General features: G+C 39.2%; 1 protein-coding gene across 2 annotated transcripts in view; it reads right to left on the bottom strand.

The window, feature by feature from the left end:
* Positions 1–18,841, bottom strand: part of prkcaa (protein kinase C, alpha, a) — a 154,441-nt gene that overhangs the window by 58,340 nt on the left and 77,260 nt on the right. For both annotated transcript variants that reach the window (XM_029435608.1, XM_029435694.1), the window contains exons 4-5: positions 12,051–12,162; positions 10,445–10,573 (exon numbers count right to left, since the gene is read on the bottom strand). In XM_029435608.1, coding sequence (XP_029291468.1) covers positions 10,445–10,573; positions 12,051–12,162 — 241 coding nt within the window. The remainder of the gene's footprint in view (positions 1–10,444; positions 10,574–12,050; positions 12,163–18,841) is intronic.

Here is an 18,841-nt window from a genome sequence, read left to right as displayed (position 1 = left end):
TGAACTCTGTTCTATCCAACCATCTTCCAACTCCAATTAACCCAGAAAAAAGGAAAAAGGAAATCTAAGCCAAGCTTAACGCCCACCAAACATTACATATATTATTTTATGACCGCTTATTATCAGATTTGTGCAATCCAATTTCAGATATAGCCAAGCTTTACTGAGCTTTCTGAATGTATAGTGGCTAATCAGCATATCTAGATGTGAAATCATCTAGATGTAAGGCATCTACAGCAAACTATAAAGTGTTATTCCTTTTTGCTGAGAAAATAAACAATCACATGTAAGATAATAGCTACTTCTCTCTCTAATACACATTTCTCATATCTGGACTGATAGACAGCTTTCATTGTTGATTTCCCTGGTCAAACTATTGCAAAAGTTGAACTGTTGAACACCATCTAGAAGGCTCATTATGATGCATACTGAAATTACTGAAATGAATAAGTAGTTGCTGCACTAGCACAAATAGCCTTATTGAGTCTGGGTCTCTGTTGGCTTGCAGAAAAAGAAACTGAGAAAAAAGTATGTTTTGAAAAAGGTCAACAGACAATAAAGACGCACTTCTGTCAAAGTATGTTTGGCAAAATCAAACAGAATGAAAGAAAAAACTAAGAAGAAAGAAATGCCAAGTAAGACAGGAAAGAAGTGAAGCGATGAAAGGTAGAGTCATATGTTAAAATGGCGTGAAGACAGCGTGCAACATGCTGAGAAGAGGGACCCGTGGCGTTGCGGTGACGACAGACTGGGAATACCAATGGCATGACTTCTGAGAGTCTGGCAGCAGAAGTCACACGGCAACAAAGTTCAGCTGTTCTATGAGCTCCACAGAGACACGGAAAGAAGACAAGTCTCTCTGTGTGAGCCTCAATAAGATGGAGACAAACTTCAAAAGATGGTTCCTCTTCTCCACATTTCAAAATATTTTCAATAATGTATGTAACATGAAAAATGTGTCCATGTTTTTTTAGGGTTAGTGATTATAGCAAATGTCCAAACATGAACTGGATGGCAAACAGTGAAATTAAAAAAGGTTTTACAAGAAATGAAAGAAAATTGGCACCAAAATGTGGAACATAAGATTTTTCAATGTAAACATTTGGGAGGAAAAAGCCCAACACAACATATGAGTTACAATCCAAGCCAGTCTGATCTTTGAGGAGTTCATCTTTAATATTTCCCTTTAGGATCTGTGCTGTGCACTGAATAATATGTTAGAGGTGTATCTGTGTGTGGATATGACAACATCCCAATGTTTTGTTTTTTCTGAGGGTGCACAGAGTCATACTTTAACTAAGCCCCTTAATTGCAGTAATTCCCACATGCTTTCAATAGTTTAAATAATAAATAAATAAACACACAAAGCCTTGTATTCAGCTGACACCAGATGACCCCACACCCAAAACGAGGCCAGCCATGTTTGTTCTTCACCTCCCTGTGTAAACAGTCTATAAACTTAAACCACCAGACTCCCTCTCCACCCTTTGAGCGTAACTATGTGCTCCTTTGAAAGCCCACTGCTTAAAAACTGCACTGAATAATGGCATGTTGGAGACTGTTTGCCTTATAATGTAATATTACATCAGCATAAAGGAAGTGGAGTGACCAGCACAGGAGGTCTGGTGTGTATATGCTACTCACTAGTGATCTGAGCAATGGGATAATCTCAGCAAACTTGATCACTCACTTTAAATTGGAGGCATATTGTGGGCTGAGAATTAACTACAAGCGATATATATCAATTGTATTACTTTTTTTTATATAATACTATCTTTATTATATTTAAATTACTGTTTTGATAGATTATATCTTTATTTCAAGCACACAGTGAGATTGCCAAGAAGCTCACGACAGAACATTAAGGACAGGACACACTGTTGTTCCAATGGCCAACTCCCTGCAGTGGAAAAGTGCTGGCAGTGGTACTAACACAAGTACTGTCAGCTGTTCCATTTTAAGTCCGATTCATAGGGAAAAATGTAATAGCGGGATTTTAAGTAAATTTTCTCTTGGCAAGAACCTTCTGGCTTTCCTGCACGATGACTCAGACACTACAAAGAAATGGAAATGATTGTAAGAAAAGGCTGAAGAGTGGAAGCAGTGGCAGTAAGTCAGCGGCATTCAGAGCATTGGCCAGTGATTATCAATTGGCAACCCCCAGGCTGCATCCAAACCCCAGACAGAACCTTGATTCAACCCCAACTCTGCCTTCCAGCAAGTCTTCCCTGGATGCAGGGAGCTAACAGTAAAAGACAGGATATCCTTTCTGTTTGAATGATTGGCTACACTGAATGAGAAACTTAATGGTAACATGGAAGTAATAAAGAGGGAGTAAGCTGACTCTGCAGATCTGCATGCAGCCCATTAAACACAGTATTCATGAAGAATTACTGAACTAAATAATTAAATAAAGTGGGTAAAGACATTTCACTAATGTATTGACTCTGATCAAAATGGTTATCTGAACAGGAAGAAGGGGTATCAAGGAGGATGTGCTGCAACATTGAGCAATGGGTCAAACCTGACACTCAACTTTGCCTGCAGTGAGCACCCTGAAATAGCCTTTAAATGACTGAGGCAACAGTTAGATGCAAGAGTGAGATGAGTTAAAAGAGATACAATGGTTGAAGGTACTGTAGGGAGAAATATAGCTGCAGTGTTGCTGCATAGGATACTATACACAGGATGTGTTGTAACTTTATCAATGCTGCGTTTCAGACAGCTCCGACCTCCAACAAGAAAAAGTAATATCGAACGCCACTCAAAGCTGAAGTTCCTACTTGTGAACTCGAGGCAAATCCATCGGCCGAGACTTCATGAAGAAGCAGTTGTATGACGTCACACAACAGGGGAAAGTGCACATTGTAAACTATCAACTAAAAGGCTACGTAAGTAGTTACCTGAATATAATTAAAATAATATGATATAGTAAAAACCTGTTCTGCATGTAAATTAATGTCAAATTATGTCTCCAATGTTATTAGGCAGCTGGTTACGTTAAAGAATCTCTTAAAGTTATCTTTGCTGCACTAAACTTATTTGAGAAAACATGAAAAATGCAACAAAAAAAGATGTGGAGGCTGCACTGCTGAGAATTCATTTGTGTGTACACTTATCAAAGAAACATCAGTTTTTCAGCCATGGTTTTTGTTTACGTTTGGCATCGTGCAGCTGTAATGATTGGAGGTCGGGAGTTGGAAATTGCAACTTGGAAAATTCCAAACCTTGAAGTTGTGTGGGACGCAACTCAAGCTTTATCTGTGTTACAAAGTGTTGTGGAATCTTTCTCTTCAGTTCTTCCTACATTTTCTAGAATGCTGTTTAAAAACCCAGAGAGCAAAGGTAGTAAAGTAAATGTGCATAGAGAATAATATATATGGCACCATTTCAGATACTTGTTGCATGCAATCGTTGACTAGATCAGGAAGATGAAAGATTATTTCCTCTCTTTCATAGATTTCTTCCAGCAGACACCAAAAGTTACCATTAAAGTTTCAGATAGATATTTTTCTTCTGATGTAACAGCACTGTTAATATATCTTTCTGCTGTTACACTTTCACAGTTATCGACAGTGATATTAACACATCAAAAGTGGCAGTAAAATAGACTCCGAAATGCAAATCAGATTGCTGCATTAGCCGCCTCAGCCAGAAGCTGTTAACAGTATTTAGGGTGCATTTTGCCTTTCACTGCGAAGGGCCGCTACACCTCCAGTAGGTTCAAAAGTAAAATCTCGCTTCCCTGATCCACCCACAACTATATCTACTCTGAGCACCAATCTGACCTACACTGCACCTACATATAAAAAGGTATCGACAGCTACAGCAGCGTTAGTGCAAAAAACAAATTTGGACATTGAGGCAAGAAGAAAAATCGAATAAAAGGGTTGAAGCCGAGTGAAGTGAGAGGGCTTGTTAAATGAGGATTTTCTCCAGAACCGGGTGAATCAACAAGGGAACAAAGCGGAAATGTAATTATTACCACAGTCTCTCACACACTCCCAAAGAACCTGCATGCGGCAAGGGTGCATGCACACATGTGCACACACATACATATTGACACGCGTCGATGAAGATGAGAATGAATAAAACAATATGGACCGAAATGACAGAAATGCCCTCTCCCAAGTGCACTCTGGCTATCTGCACAGTCAATGGACAATAGTGTTTCTGAAACAAACAGGAGGGTGGCTTCCTCAGCACCAATGTACAGAGAGGAGCTGTGTGTCAGCCGGAATGAGAGGCGGAGGACAAGGTTAGTGGGCTACGCCTGATGTTCAGAGACAGAACTTGTTTTGTCTCCTTCAGCACCTCCCATCTCTATTTCACCCTAACTGACACTGACACACACACACACACACACACGACACACACGCACGGCTGTTATGTCCACATCAGGAATTGGCTACTAGGTCTGCAGGATTTCAAGTGATAATGGTGATCTCCCATCGCTGGTGGCTGACTCATTATTTATTTAGCAATCTCAGTGTCTTTGCCAGAAAGTCTGTTTGTCTGTCTCTAGATGTGTGGTTGGAGTTCCTGTGTGGGTCCATGTACAGGTTTAAAGGACAGCTGCTTCTTTTGGCTGACATGTCACTTTCTGTTTTTACATTTTTGCTCATGCCATTGGTAAATCGCAAAAGAAATTCACTCTTCACTCAAAGTTGAGTGTGTGTGCACTGTGGGTTGTTTGGGGATTCTTGCAGACTTAAAGAAACCATGTCACATTGCTTATTCCGGGCATTCAAAGTCTCTCCATGTTTTGGGACACTATACATTTGTAGGAGCTTTGCTGGGAGTGAATACTTATCTGGTTTCCGTGACACCAGACATTTATGTAAAAATAATCCATAAAAACATCTTCAGGTTGACCAAAAACCAAAACCAAATCTGGAAAGCATGATTACACCGATCCTACTTTAGCTTCCCTTTACTGCGTGCATGTCAGTTTGAGTCTTGACTTTTAAGGCCCTGCATGGTATGGCACTGAGCTACCTGGCTGAGCTTCTAAATCCCTATTTACTCGCCTGTAACCTGAGGTCCTCTGATAAGGCCCTGTTAGCAGGCCTGGAAGTCTGACGGACACTTCAAGGACCTCCCAGGGCGAGGGGAGTTTCCAGGAATGGGTATGGGAATGAAGCCGAAGGATGGGCGTGCTGCAGAATCAGGAACACAAGGTTTATGGAGTGGTGGCTAGCATGCTGAATGCTAACAGGCCGGTGGCTAGCTGACTTTCACTCTCCATGAACACCAGGAAATATAAATAAGCTCATAAAGTTAATCCTCAAAACAGATCTGTTGGATTAATGTTATGGTTGGTTGGTTCTATCACTGTGTGGTTAGGGTTACTAATATGGACAGAAAATGTTCAAACGTTTTTATGGTCAAGAAGATAAAACGCTGTACATTCGCTAAAGGGGATAGGATATCTGCTTGAGCTTCTGTGTGTGTGTGTGTGTGTGTGTGTGTGTGTGTGTGTGTGTGTGTGTGTGTGTGTGTGTGTGTGTGTCAATAACCACAATGAATAATACAAAGAGGCAGACTAAATGTCAGTGTAGGACTTTGCTTTTGAACTTCATTTGAACCTACTTCAGTTGGACTGAGGAACAGAAAAAAACCCTCCTCACTAGAAGCCAAAAAAAATAGGTAATTCAAACATGTTTTTTCTGTTGACTCAGATGGCTCTAAGAAACCCTTTTCATTTCTGGCACAGAGGAGAGGGAACTAAGGATTTGTGTCAACAGCTTGATTTTTGTATCAGAACCAGAAACAGTGTTGGGAAAGTTACATGAAAGTCCTAATAAATTACTCATTACTTGTTTCACATAGAAAAAAATACACTTACATCAATTATGATTATCTTCAGTGTTCAACATGTGTATGCAAAGAACACCCAAGACAGTTTACAGAAGCCAGTCTACAATGTGGATGTATTTACTGACCCTCAACAGATAACTGAGCACCTGTGTCTACACACTATGTGTGAGACTATTATAGTCATTAGATAAACCAAAATAAAGGGATGACACATGATACCTCTGAAAGTGATGCAAAGTTTCCTCCTCACTTTACTAGGGCTGTCCCCTCTTAGACAATTAGTCGACTTATTGGTTGTTACGTCTTAGTCAACTAAGATTTCTTTAGTCGATTTGTCATTTTTTCATGCTTATTTCCAAGAAACTTCTAAGCACATCTCTGCTAAACACAAGATTTTAAGTGGTGCTTTTAATGACTCTTTGTGGAGGAACTCAGTTTTACAGATCTGTCAATTAAATCAAGAAAATCATATGCCTGTTCGTCTACTTAGAATTTCTTTAGTCGAGGACTTATTTAGGATCCTCATTAGTTATTACCGCAGTAACAACTATTCTTCCTGGGGTCCACACAAAACACAAGACATAACTGACAATTCACAATATCAACAAAACCGGAGAAAATAAATATACGAGAAAGTGAGTACATCTCTCATATTCATAATGTCACTTCATCAGTAAAGGATTAAAGCAAATAATATAGTTGGTAAAATATCCCTGCCATCCACTGGCAGACACCTCTTCACCAGTGGAATACAATTCTGTTTGGCAAACTGTCTGCAAAGCGTCTACAGCAGCTAATGTAATCTATGATACAATCTGGCCTGAGTGGGCTAGTAGTGCTGGTACAGCAGTTCCATACACACGCCTACACATACACGCCTACACACACACGCCTACACACACACGCCTACACACACACGCCTACATACACACACACACACACACGATAACATGGCTGTTATGTCCACATCAGGAATTGGCTACTAGGTCTGCAGGATTTCAAGTGATAATGGTGATCTCCCATCGCTGGTGGACACACATACACATTCATGCTTACTTGCGCACATACAAGCGGGAGATATGCATACAATTTCACACATACTGTACATCACTATCATGACTTGACAGCAGTTCCCGGTTCAGCAAAAATGAAAGCAATATTGGACTGTTTCAGTACAAGATACCGCCAAAAAGTGTGTGAAGAGGGTCAGTGTTAATATAGCCATCTTATTCAGGAGGATATTACAAGTTCCTGAATTTCCTGGAGAGCACATGAGACTGAATGTTAAACGCGGGAGGGAGGCAGAAGAAGAAAAAAATAGTGGCTTTTGTCTATTTTGCAGTATTCTGTATAAACTAAAACAAGTGTTTTTTTTGTACTTCACAGTATGTTTTTGTCCAACTTAGATTCACCTTTAAATTCAAGTTTCAATTCCATAATTATTTCTTCTGACTCCAAATACTAAATACTACTCCTGCATTAACTGCACATATATGACATGCATTCAAGCAGATGACTGGAACGTCAGAGATGAATGCATGTTAAGAGGAAACACCAGATGGAGAGGTGTACATACATGGTCTCATCCCAAAATCTCAAACAAATATTTGTGCATTATTTGACCAACTCAATATGGCTTGAATTGAGCTGGGCTGTGTTTAAACAGCTGTCACTGTTGTATGTTGTCGGTATTTCAACACTTGGCCATAAAAACATTTTAGAGGCTACATATTTAATGTTTAACTATTGTAAGACCTAGATATGATATACAGTGTTTGTAGCAACTAAAATAAACACATTCTCTGGAGAAGTAAACTCGTTCATGCGAGTGGGTAATCGAATAGCTGAGAAAAGCAACCTTGCCAAAGGTGAGAGCCAGACATTTGGCAAGATGTTATCATCACAAATCCTAATCAGTGCTTAATGTACCCATAAGTGTCCGTATTTTCCACCTTTTAAATGAACCTTTTGCATTGTTTAGTCAAAGCTAATGACAAGTGTGATTAGAATTACTGCAACATTAGAATCAGCTCAACTGTGTGCAAAAACACCAATTGCATATATGGAGACCAAACGTTCACGCTTTAGTGGTCAGACAATGAGCACAGATCTGCTATGAATGAGACAAACAAGCACAAGTCATTGTGTTCTTTACTCAAATCAATGTTTCCTATCATTTGTGTTGTGTTAGGCATGTGTGTAGGTGTTGCACCACTTCCCTGCCCACATTCACTCTGTTGTGTCCTTGTGGTGATAAATTGATAAGGGAATAGGTCAGTGATGTTCATTGGCAGGGTCTTGTGATGCACTAACCTCTGTTAGCCAGCTAATTGAATGAGTATGAGTCAGCTTCTTGCAGTCACTATTGTTCTAGCAGATGTGCTAATGCACCATTATAGCCGGGGGATTTACAGCATGCCTTGAAATACGAGGCAAAATGGGCTCACTGCACTGTTTCCGTTATATACTCAAGCGACAAAAACATAAGAATAGTGTGGCCAATGTGCAGCATCCATATTCCAATTTGTATTATTTGTATATAAATAATAATTAATAATAATAAACTTTATTTGTACAGCACCTCATATAAGGCATGCAGCTCAAAGTGTTTACATTTAAAACAGAAGAAAAACAGGAAACACGCCGAGTTAAAAAGAATACAGGTAAGACATTTAAAGACACACAAACATTGTAATAATTGGTGCTAGAAAAGGCTTGGATAAAGAGAGATATTTTTTAAGTGCCGTTTAAAAATGTCAACAGAGCCTGCCTCTCTAAAGTCTTTGGGTACGCTGTTCAACAGTTTGGGAGCATGGCTGAAACAAGCTGAAAGAAGCTGAAAGAAGATCTAAGAATCAGTTTTAACCACTGTTTTGTCGTTTTATTCAGTTTCAGTCTATTCATGTTTCTGCACAGACCGTAGTATAACCTGTTACATGCATGTACTTTAGGACACCATCATCGCTTCATGACAGAATAAACTAGTGCAACCAGTCACTATTCATAACAGCTGCTCCAGTGAAGCAGTATCCTGCGGCAGGCAGCAGTGTTGGGAGGACCACAGCTTCTGGAACCCCTCACTGCATATTCAAAACTGACAACTCTGCGCTCACAGCAGTATCTCACTAACACTGTTCACTTCTGGGCTACTTTTAGCCAAGGATCAGAATGTCACAACAGATACATTTGACAGAGTATGCATGAAATGATGTCAATCCCACATTCAGCCATTATTAGCTCTGAGAGGATTATTCAACACCGTCTGCAAAATAATGTGTGATTTATAAACTAAAATACTTAAGCTAATGCATTGTTTGTATTTGTAAAATGGCCAAGGCATGCAAAAGATGAATACATATAGAAAATAAAAGAATTTAAAAAACATTAACATTAAGATTAATCATTAACAGCAGGAGGAGCAGATTAAAAACAGTTGTTGTGTCAAAGAGACATGAATCTGAATCCAAAACGTTACTATTGTTCTGACAATGTTAACAAATGGCTGTAAAAAGGTTTAAAGGAAATCTTTTTAGGCCAAACAACTTGTGGCTTTAGTTACAATTAGCTCAGCTGATATTTCTCATGCTAAATCATCTCGTTTTATAGAGACTGACAAGGGAGTAGATTGTGTCACAGAGACATGAATCTTTATCCATAAACGTTCATTTAAGATTACACATGACAGGTGTCTTCATGTAGCCCAACTCTTTTTTTGGGCAGTTCAGACAATATTAACAAATGGCTGTAAGATTTCTAAAGGATGTCTGAAATATTACATCACCATTGATTACATGACATTAAGTACATGCTATTAATAGAAGCTCATTACATCCTTTTCTGAGCTCTTTAGGCAAAGGCCAGGTGTGTCTTTGAAACCGGAGGCATTAGTAATTAAAACGGCTGGCATGTAGAATAACCATCGAATGAATAAGACAGATGATTGTAAAGCCACGACCCGGCTCGTAAGAAGAGCGCTCAGATCCTGTCTTTGTGTAATTCTGATGAGACATGAATTGGATTTGCTTTGCAGAGGCAATTCGGTTACATCAGCAACTCAAGCCAACACAGAGCAAGTTGTGACTGTTTAAAAAGGGTAACAACATGAGGCCCACGCAGCGGACCACCCACCACTGCAGGGCTACATATTTGGATCGGGATTGTCTTCCAAGTGTCGTAACTGGGAATTGTTTCTTAAGGGAGAATGTTTAGCAGGAGCGGATCTATCAATCTGTGCACCAAAAGGGAATAGCCTTCGCAGCATAGATAGTGATAGTCACAAGGCCAGCCATGCAGTTAGCATTTGGATTGACTGCATCACAAGCAGGGCTAACGCAGAGTTAATGGCGAACAAGGTTTAAGTCAGATGTAATGGCAGCAAGGGATAGAGAGTGAATAGCTGTGTGAAATTACACAGTCAGGGTTTTTGACAAAAAAAAAGAGCAAAGTGTTTAAATTGATTCAGGTTGACAATCGAAATAGAACCACATACACCCTCATCCCAGCCTACCTACACACAAGCACATAAACACACATCAAGCAGTTCAGGTACGTACATCACACCTTGCATTTTAAAGCCCATTCAATCCAGTGAGTGCCACCAAAGAGGGGTGGGTATTGGGCCTACCTGTGACCTGCAGCTTATCCACAGTGACCTCACACTTGAGGAAGAGACGGCCCCTCCTTTCGGTGTGATCGGTTCCACACATGCTGGGGACGTTCATAACACACTGATTATGGACATTCATATCGCAGGCTGGAGGGACAGAGAGGAGGAGATAAAAAAACATTAGCAAAGAGGGATTTATATAGATAGATATTAGCTTCATGCACAAATTAAATTAAAATGTATTTATCATTAAAACAGCTATGATCTTTAGTTATGTCGATGAATCACAATGTTAACACAATATCTGTGTTTAATAAAACATCATGCCGCAGTCGCATTCTAAATACTACAGTGTACATATTTGTTATAGTATTTTCTAAAGTATAGTTTTTTTTAATTCTATTTTATGTTAATGTTCTTGACAGCAATTTGCCTGTATTTTTTATTTCCACTTAATATGTTTATTGTATGCACCAAACACCAAGAAAATTCATTGTTAGTAAAAAACCCTTTTTTGGCAATAAACCTTATTCTGATTCTGATAAAAGCAATGTGTGCAGCCTCTCAGGGCTTAATGTTCAAATACAGTAAGCTGCTTTAAAAATGTCCTCTTGATTTACTTTATCTACAGTATATAAGGACATATTTCAATTTCCTTCCATGTATCATACATATTTGGCACAATATTAAAGACTGTTTCTTCTAGGAAAGCTGTATGAAAGAGGAGATAAGAGGGTTATGATCGAGATTCAGCCCTGTGATGTCATGCATACATGGCATGTGTGTCAGCCAGCTGAACCACGCTGTCATGGATTGGAAACAGTTAACCATGGTTACATTATCATGCCACCAAGACAGCAGGTAAGTTAATAAGAAATTTTAAAAATGGCTCTGCTGCTTATTCTCCATGTATTTGGTGTGCCTCACAGTAACAGTCCTGTGGCCCACCAGTGCTTAAAAATACTACAGTGCGATATTGTGGCGTAATTAAGGGTGCAATTGATCTGCCAAAAGAATTTACCGCTCCACATCTCTATTTATGTACACCCTGGAGCAATCATTAGGCATAACTGGTGGTCTGGAGCAGGTGGGGGGATAATGTATTTAGGAGCTCATTAAGGCATTCAGACTAATCCACTAACACAAGATTAAAGGGAAGAAAAGTGAGGAAGGGATATTAATAAAGGCTCTGTAAAGCTTCTGATAGCAGGCCTATTCAGGGTGCACGGGACATAGCTGCAGACTGAAAATAAACGATGAGTGAGTGGAAGTCAAGGAGGGGAATTATAAAGGCATATAATATTCAGTGAAGAGGAACAATATGCTTTTTTTCAGGTGACTGATGCTGATAAAGTTGCTCTAAAGCAGAACATAATCTGTGTAGAGCCACTTATAACAAACTATTATTTTCTATGTATGCCATATTATGCCTCATTGACCCGTACAACAGAGCAGTGGGTGATTCATGTTCCTCTGTTTGAGTATCAACGTTCGGCCCTACAGCACTTGAAACACTGAATTGACATTATAAACCGCCACTAATAAATGTTGTATGATAAAATGTTTCATTTTAAACCTCTAAACCTAAGAGTGAGAAGTTGCAGAAATTAAATGAAGTACTCACAGTCGCACTTCATGCCCTGGTGGATGAGGCCATACAGCAGAGAGCCACAGTGGTCACAGAAGGTGGGGCTCCCATAGGTGTGGATCTTGAACTTGTGCTTCGTTCTGGGATCCTGGAAAAATCAAAAGACAAAAAAGCCTGAAATTATGACATGACTGAAAAAGCAAACCAATTACAAGCCATCAGCTGTAAGAGTACATGCTATTTATGACACTTAATTACTGGCTACGGAAGCCCGGAGAGGAAAGTGAGAAAAATAAATCTGAGTCTCATCTAAACAGTTCTCTCTCCTGTTTATGACTTAAAGGGACAGTGTGTAGAATTTGGTGGCATCTAGCGTTGTGGCTGCGGATTGCAACCAACTGAATACCCCTCCACTCACCCCTCTCTTTACAAGACTTCGGTAACGAGACACTGAGTGTAAAACCGTGGTAACGCCGAGGTACTGCATCCTTCAGGACCTTCGCCTCGCTCAGAGGTCATCCTTTCCCATAACACCACTTTAGAATGCAATGAAATTCAGGCGGCAATAGATCTCCCTTAATACTACTTTACCCTTTAAGAACAGGTGAAAAATAGGTTTAGTTCCTGAATTTCTTTTACTTACTGAGGTCATAAACAGAGAAGAGAAACAGGTAAGATAAAGTTTAGATAAAACTTTTTAAAAATGGATTTCTTCTCTCACTCTTCTCTCAGGGCCTCCAGCACTGATGACCCCACTCAGAAGTATGGTATTAAAAAGGGGTTTCGACGTCTGACTTTCTGTTCTGCAGAAGTTGTTGACAAAAAATAGACAGATATGAAAATAAATGTCTTTTGAGGTAGTGTCTTATTGTGAGAATATATAAAAATGTTTTGTAGTTTCACATTTGGAAAGCTGTTATAGTGTTGGGAAGAACAAAACATTTTCTTACGCAACCTGAAGTGTTCATTCAAGAGCACCAAATGAAATGATTATTTTTGAAAAGTTATACTCATGTAAGTACACACAATACATATAAGAATTACTTTACATTACCCCAATAAAGAGTGTTCTCAGTTATTACCGCACTGAAAAAGACACAGCTTCTTCTATATTCATTACTCCATAGCAACGGTCATGAACTGCAATATACTGTAGGACAATGTTTGCGTTGTACAAATAATACAGACGGCGCTTTTTATTATGTATTGTTGTCTTTTTGGCCTTTCAGTAAATGGTTTGTGCAAATATGTGTAAACAGTCATCAAAGCCATTGGAGCTTATCATTCATCATTGGCCTCCTGTTGTCGCAGTTCATTGCTCCAGGCGCTCTGAAAAGGATTTTGACTTTATTATGAAGTTTCACGGCATGTCTTTTAAAGTGACTAGGATAGTCATTGTGAAAAACATTAGGGTTTGGTGCAGAGTGCACCAATGGGTAGTAAAGAAGCTGTTGATTGCACGAGGCAGAATCATGTCTTTGTAAAGACAATACACTTGTTGTTGGCTCCTGCTATGTTAGACTATTTACATACAGGACAAAGTCCAGTGTTCCATCCTCTTTATTAGTGTTTGCTGTTGTTCTCACGCATTATAAAAAACTATTTGCATGTTCTTGTATTGCGTTTCAAAAAAACATTTGTCAACATGATTTGTGTCTCTTATCAAGCAGATGTCAAAATACTAAAGAAAGACATTCCCATGTGGGTCGGATGTTACAGGTGTTACTGTAATACATTATTAAATTGAACGCCGTCAGTGGATTATTCATAAAGCAACCACATCAGGAACCCCACACCCAACATGGCAGTAATGTATGACACTTACAGGACAACATGACACCGAGGAGTTTTCAGTCAACTGTGCTAGTTTACTTTACAGTTGTATATACTGTACAAGAGGCACTTGTGTTTATATGTGTGAATATTTAGCTGCAAGGAATTCTGCTTGATGTTTTTGCGATGTGGGGTGTAAAAATCTGAGGGGGCTACAAAGCCCATACAAGTGAGAAAACACAAAACAAGAGAAAGCCATTAGGACAGCCAAACACTAAAGAAAACTATGTTGCAATGTCACAAACAGATACAGCATGTATGTTATGTGAAGTCTTCAGAGTTATCGTTTAAAGATCACCTCCTGAAATTCATCAGCAGTTAAAATATGTGACTAGTCATTGGCGAGGATGGATAATATTTTATCACCCATCCCTCCAAAGTGTTGAATGTGTTTTAAAGGTGCTTAAGTGAGCATTTCACATGATGTAAAACAGGCTGGAACCTTTTCTTGTAGATTCCCACTGGGACTCAAATCACAGTCAGGTTATATGTGTGCATCGTCCCATAACCTCAAAGTCATTGGGTTTTTTTAATTGCACCCCTACTTGCTGGTATACATAGTATACTGACACTGTTATGTAAACTACACTTAGTGCTGTCTGACGATAAAACAGCACTAATAAAACAACCCATGTCTTGTGTTTCGTTTGCATTTCTTATTCCCGTGAATTTGCATGGGCAGCTTCCTTCCCAACTTTCAAGTAAATGCCGAGCCCATCTTTTTATCAGGTGCTCATCACCACTGGCCGGGCCAGCAAACGTTACAATTTGGATCATTCGGATACTCAAATAAGGGGACAAAATAGTAATATCTTTATTCATTAATAACAGGCAGAGATGGAGGAAGCTCAAGAGGACTTATGACAAATAACTAAAATACTAAATTGACAGAAAGGGCTTCAGTGGTTGAGATTATTTGACCTGTTAACACATCAAGGGAAGTTTCACTGGATTAGACAGAACCAATAGTGGGTTTTTATAACTGAAGATAATAACTTCAGCAATCCTCCTGATCAGCATTTCAGCCAACAATTCCATGCAGCTACAAAATGGTAAATCAAAAGGTAATCTTCACTGGCTCGGTTAATTTCACTTGGCACTTTGTGCATCTCTGCGGAACATTTACAATTCAATAACATCTCTACGTTAAGTAAATATCAGTGGGCGTAAAGTCTTTTGATGAGATCTATTGAACAAGCAGAACCATTTATGAGCCTGTTTTATTCCTTATTTCTAAAGCAAACATACATCATGACGCATGTGTATGCATGAAGTACTGCAAATGTTATTGTTATTATATTTAGGTACCACTTGAAGGTAAGTGGTCCGGTACAGATTGTTTACAATGCCGCTGCAGCACTTAAAATATACAATGTACAGTAAGGTGCCCGTCACATGCATTGATATATTCATTCATCTCGTGGACTCAACCTGCAGCTTATGAAGCACTCTCCTCTGAAAACTGGAGGACTGCCACTTTTCCAAGTGTCCGTTCAAAGAGCTTTCCTGCTCCTTCTCAAGTTGTGCTGTACTGTAAATCTCTCCCAGAGTTGGAATCTGTTTAAGTGGATTTGCATTTAGAACATTATCCAGGCTAGTCCATTTTTTTTCCTTCACTACATCTATTTGAAAAATCAGCTGTCTTTGTATTCTCTAGAAACAGGACAGTTTCATTCTCCCAGGAAAGAGAGACTTGTTTTTATATATATATATATATATATATATATATATATATATATATATCTTGTGAAATACAAATAAGAAATTAAGGAAGAGCTTGACCCAAGAGAAATAAATCATCAATAAGGGGAGCAGCTTGGCATATATCTCAGTGAGAGCTGACAGTATCACACGGTGAGGCGCCACAGGGATCAATGATACTGTTTGCCATTCCAGTCAGTTTGACACTGGCCTGTGGTCCAATGCCTCATTCAGGCTCCTCAGATCTTCCATTTCCCTGCCTGTCAGTCTACAGAGGCTTTACAACTTTAAAAGACAGAAGGAAAATGCTTCCTTTGTTTGTCTTTCAGCCGTCCACACATGTACCTGAAGTCCTGATCTGAAACGGAGCTCATTACATTTCAGCTGACGTAGAAATACTTAAAAACCTAATTATTAAAAAGGGACAGTACGTAATACATGGCCTTGATGATGTTAGGAATTGTAACATCATCTTAGACACAGTGGCCTGTATCTAAAACTGAATACCAACCAGGAAGTGACTTTACACTGCATAAAATGTAAGCCCTGATTTAGTAATCACTGAATCATCACAATTCCCCAACAACAACCCAAACCATCTGTATAAATGATGGTTATTTAGTGCTAAAGGACAATAAGGTCTTATCATGCATACAACTGTATAAGAAATGTCCCCCTTTTCTGTATGTATAGGCAATATATAAACATTAACTGCATGGTTTAGAACAGACTATAATGTATATATAAGTGTTTAATGTAATGTTTCCCAACTATAACTCCTCCTGCAGGCACCCACGCTGTAATTGGAGGCTGATGTATACACACATAATATATGACAATATAGTAAAACACTGTAGTAAAAATACAAAATGTCTTTTTAGGAGAAGTTAAAATAGCTGATAATACTGTACGTCATAGGTCTTCAACAGGGGGTCCGTGGAGGTACTGCAGGGGGGGGGGGGGGGTCGCAAAATAGTTTGTAGATGAAGCAATTAAAAATAAAAATAAAAAATGTTTTTTTTTTACTTTGCCATTCACATTCCCTCCTCCGCTGTACTTCGCGAAGGGTGGCGACACACACCTACAGTCAGAGACAGAATGGAGGAAAGGAGAAACCTCAAGCCTATTGTGTACAATATATACAGTAGGGGGTCCCTGCACCACGCTACACCAGTTTGGGGGTCTTTGGCCCAAAAAACGTTGAAGACCCCTGACGTACGTTAATAAGCACTTAAAATATCCTTCTAGCAGCAAACAACTACAATATAAATAACAATAAATAATAATTTGTATACTGCTTATAAATACTAATAGGGAGACTTAAAGTAAAGTGTTACCTTCAAAGTTTTAAAGTGAAATATTTCACAAGCTCAGTGGATCATTTTCTGCTCTCCTTTTCTGGACGAGTCTGATTCCTAAGAATCTGAAGCATGTCTCTGACTGCCAAGCTCAAGTCTTCGGACATGAGCACTAAGATGCTGATGGTCGGCTTATCTGAGATGTCCATCATCTTGTCGTCCATCACATACAACCAGTCTGCAATCTGCAGAAAAACTATCCACATTCCAAAACATTCAGATATGGAGTATCATGAATGACTTTAATGAATTAAATTGAGGTGAAAAAACAAAACATGTATGTCGCTTTGACAGCAGGTCTGAAAAACTCCCTGCCTGTAGCAGCTTGGTAACACACCTGCAGAATAATGTCCAGATCATACCTTGTAGTGATTAAGTTGTATTCTAAGTGGCAGCAACAATGGCCAAAATATTTTTATCATTGGGTCAAATGATCACTTTTATGGAGAGATAGGGCAAATACAAAGTCACATAAAGTGCACATTGTCCAATTAGCTGCCCTGACCACACTGCGCAAAGGCCATCAGTCTGTGTGTCAGTTAAGGACAGACAAGGAATCGAGAGAGGTAGATAGACAGTAGAGAGAGGCTGTGCCAGCTGCACTTACTCATGTCCACCCACACACAGCTGATCCTGAAGGATTATCCTCTTGCCCCCCCCCCACCCCCCTTTGCTTTGTTCCCTCCATCTACATGAATGAGTGATGGTGACTAAGAGCCACATCCAGCTGCAAATGGATCATGTATTTTTATCAACTGTCACATCAGCTTTTGATGGGTGAAATATGGCTTAAATGTTTCCAGATAATGGAAAATAATCACAACGAAAAGACAGAATGGTAACAGGCCAACCGAAGTGATGGTGGTGAATCAGCAAAAACGTCCAGTTCCTTGAGCCTTGAGAGCTGCCTGACACTTTTGTGCGAGCCAAGATCTAAAAAGTGGTCAACCAACGCGACAGACCGGGAACACTGACACTTGGCCTCCTGAATTGGCAAAAAGATAGTTTGTCTGTAAGAGTGAGAGTGTGACTGTCTCAAGCTCAGTGCCTGTTTGTGCTGTGTCTAGTCATTTTTATTACCTACTAAAAGATATATTGATTTTTTTGTCAGAAGTATGGTATTATTATATATGGTATATTAATTAATTATATAAAATGCAAAACAAAACTAGCAAAACAAATGTCTTCATATTGCTTATTTCTTCTGATTAACAGTCAAACAACACCAAGGGTCCAAAGGTATGCAAGCAGCTCTGTGAAAGTGTACCTAATAATACATCTGAAATATTTATGTCAGCATGCAAACATGCTCACAATATGAATGTAAAAGTAGTTTTTCATGCAAAATGGCAGAAAATGATGTTTTCAGCCTCTCAAATATTTAGATTCCCCGCTTTTCTCTGAAAAAACAAGACATTTAAAGACATTACCTTGGACTCAGAGAAAGTGGGATGTTTTTCAATTTGTTCTGCCATTTTATAGACCAAACGATGAATCCAGAAAATAATCTTCAGATGAATCGATAATTAAATTAATTGTTAATTGCAGCACTAATGCTAAAATTAGCTAATTAGCACTAAACACGCACTAAACACGAAGCACAGCTGAGGCTGGTGGGAAGGTCATTATTTTTGCAGGTATTTGGTAATAAATGGAGTTGGATCAAGTCAAGGTCAAGTCAGAGGATCACCAAATAGATTACAATTGTTTGTTTATCCTGTACACACGACATCTATTGCACGTCTGTCCGTCCTGGGAGAGGGATCCCTCCTCAGTTGCTCTCCCTGAGGTTTCTTCCATTTTTCCCCCTTTAATTATGGGGTTTCTTTTAGGAAGTGTTTCCTTGTGCGATGCGAGGGTCTAAGGACAGAGGGTGTCGTAACCTGTACAGTCTGTAAAGCACACTGAGACAAATGTATAATTTGTGATATTGGG

The sequence above is a fragment of the Cottoperca gobio genome, chromosome 1 (genome assembly GCF_900634415.1).
Source record: "Cottoperca gobio chromosome 1, fCotGob3.1, whole genome shotgun sequence".
Taxonomy (NCBI): Eukaryota; Metazoa; Chordata; class Actinopteri; order Perciformes; family Bovichtidae; genus Cottoperca; species Cottoperca gobio.
Note: the sequence above shows the minus strand (reverse complement) of the source record. Positions and strands in the feature narration are given on the sequence as shown.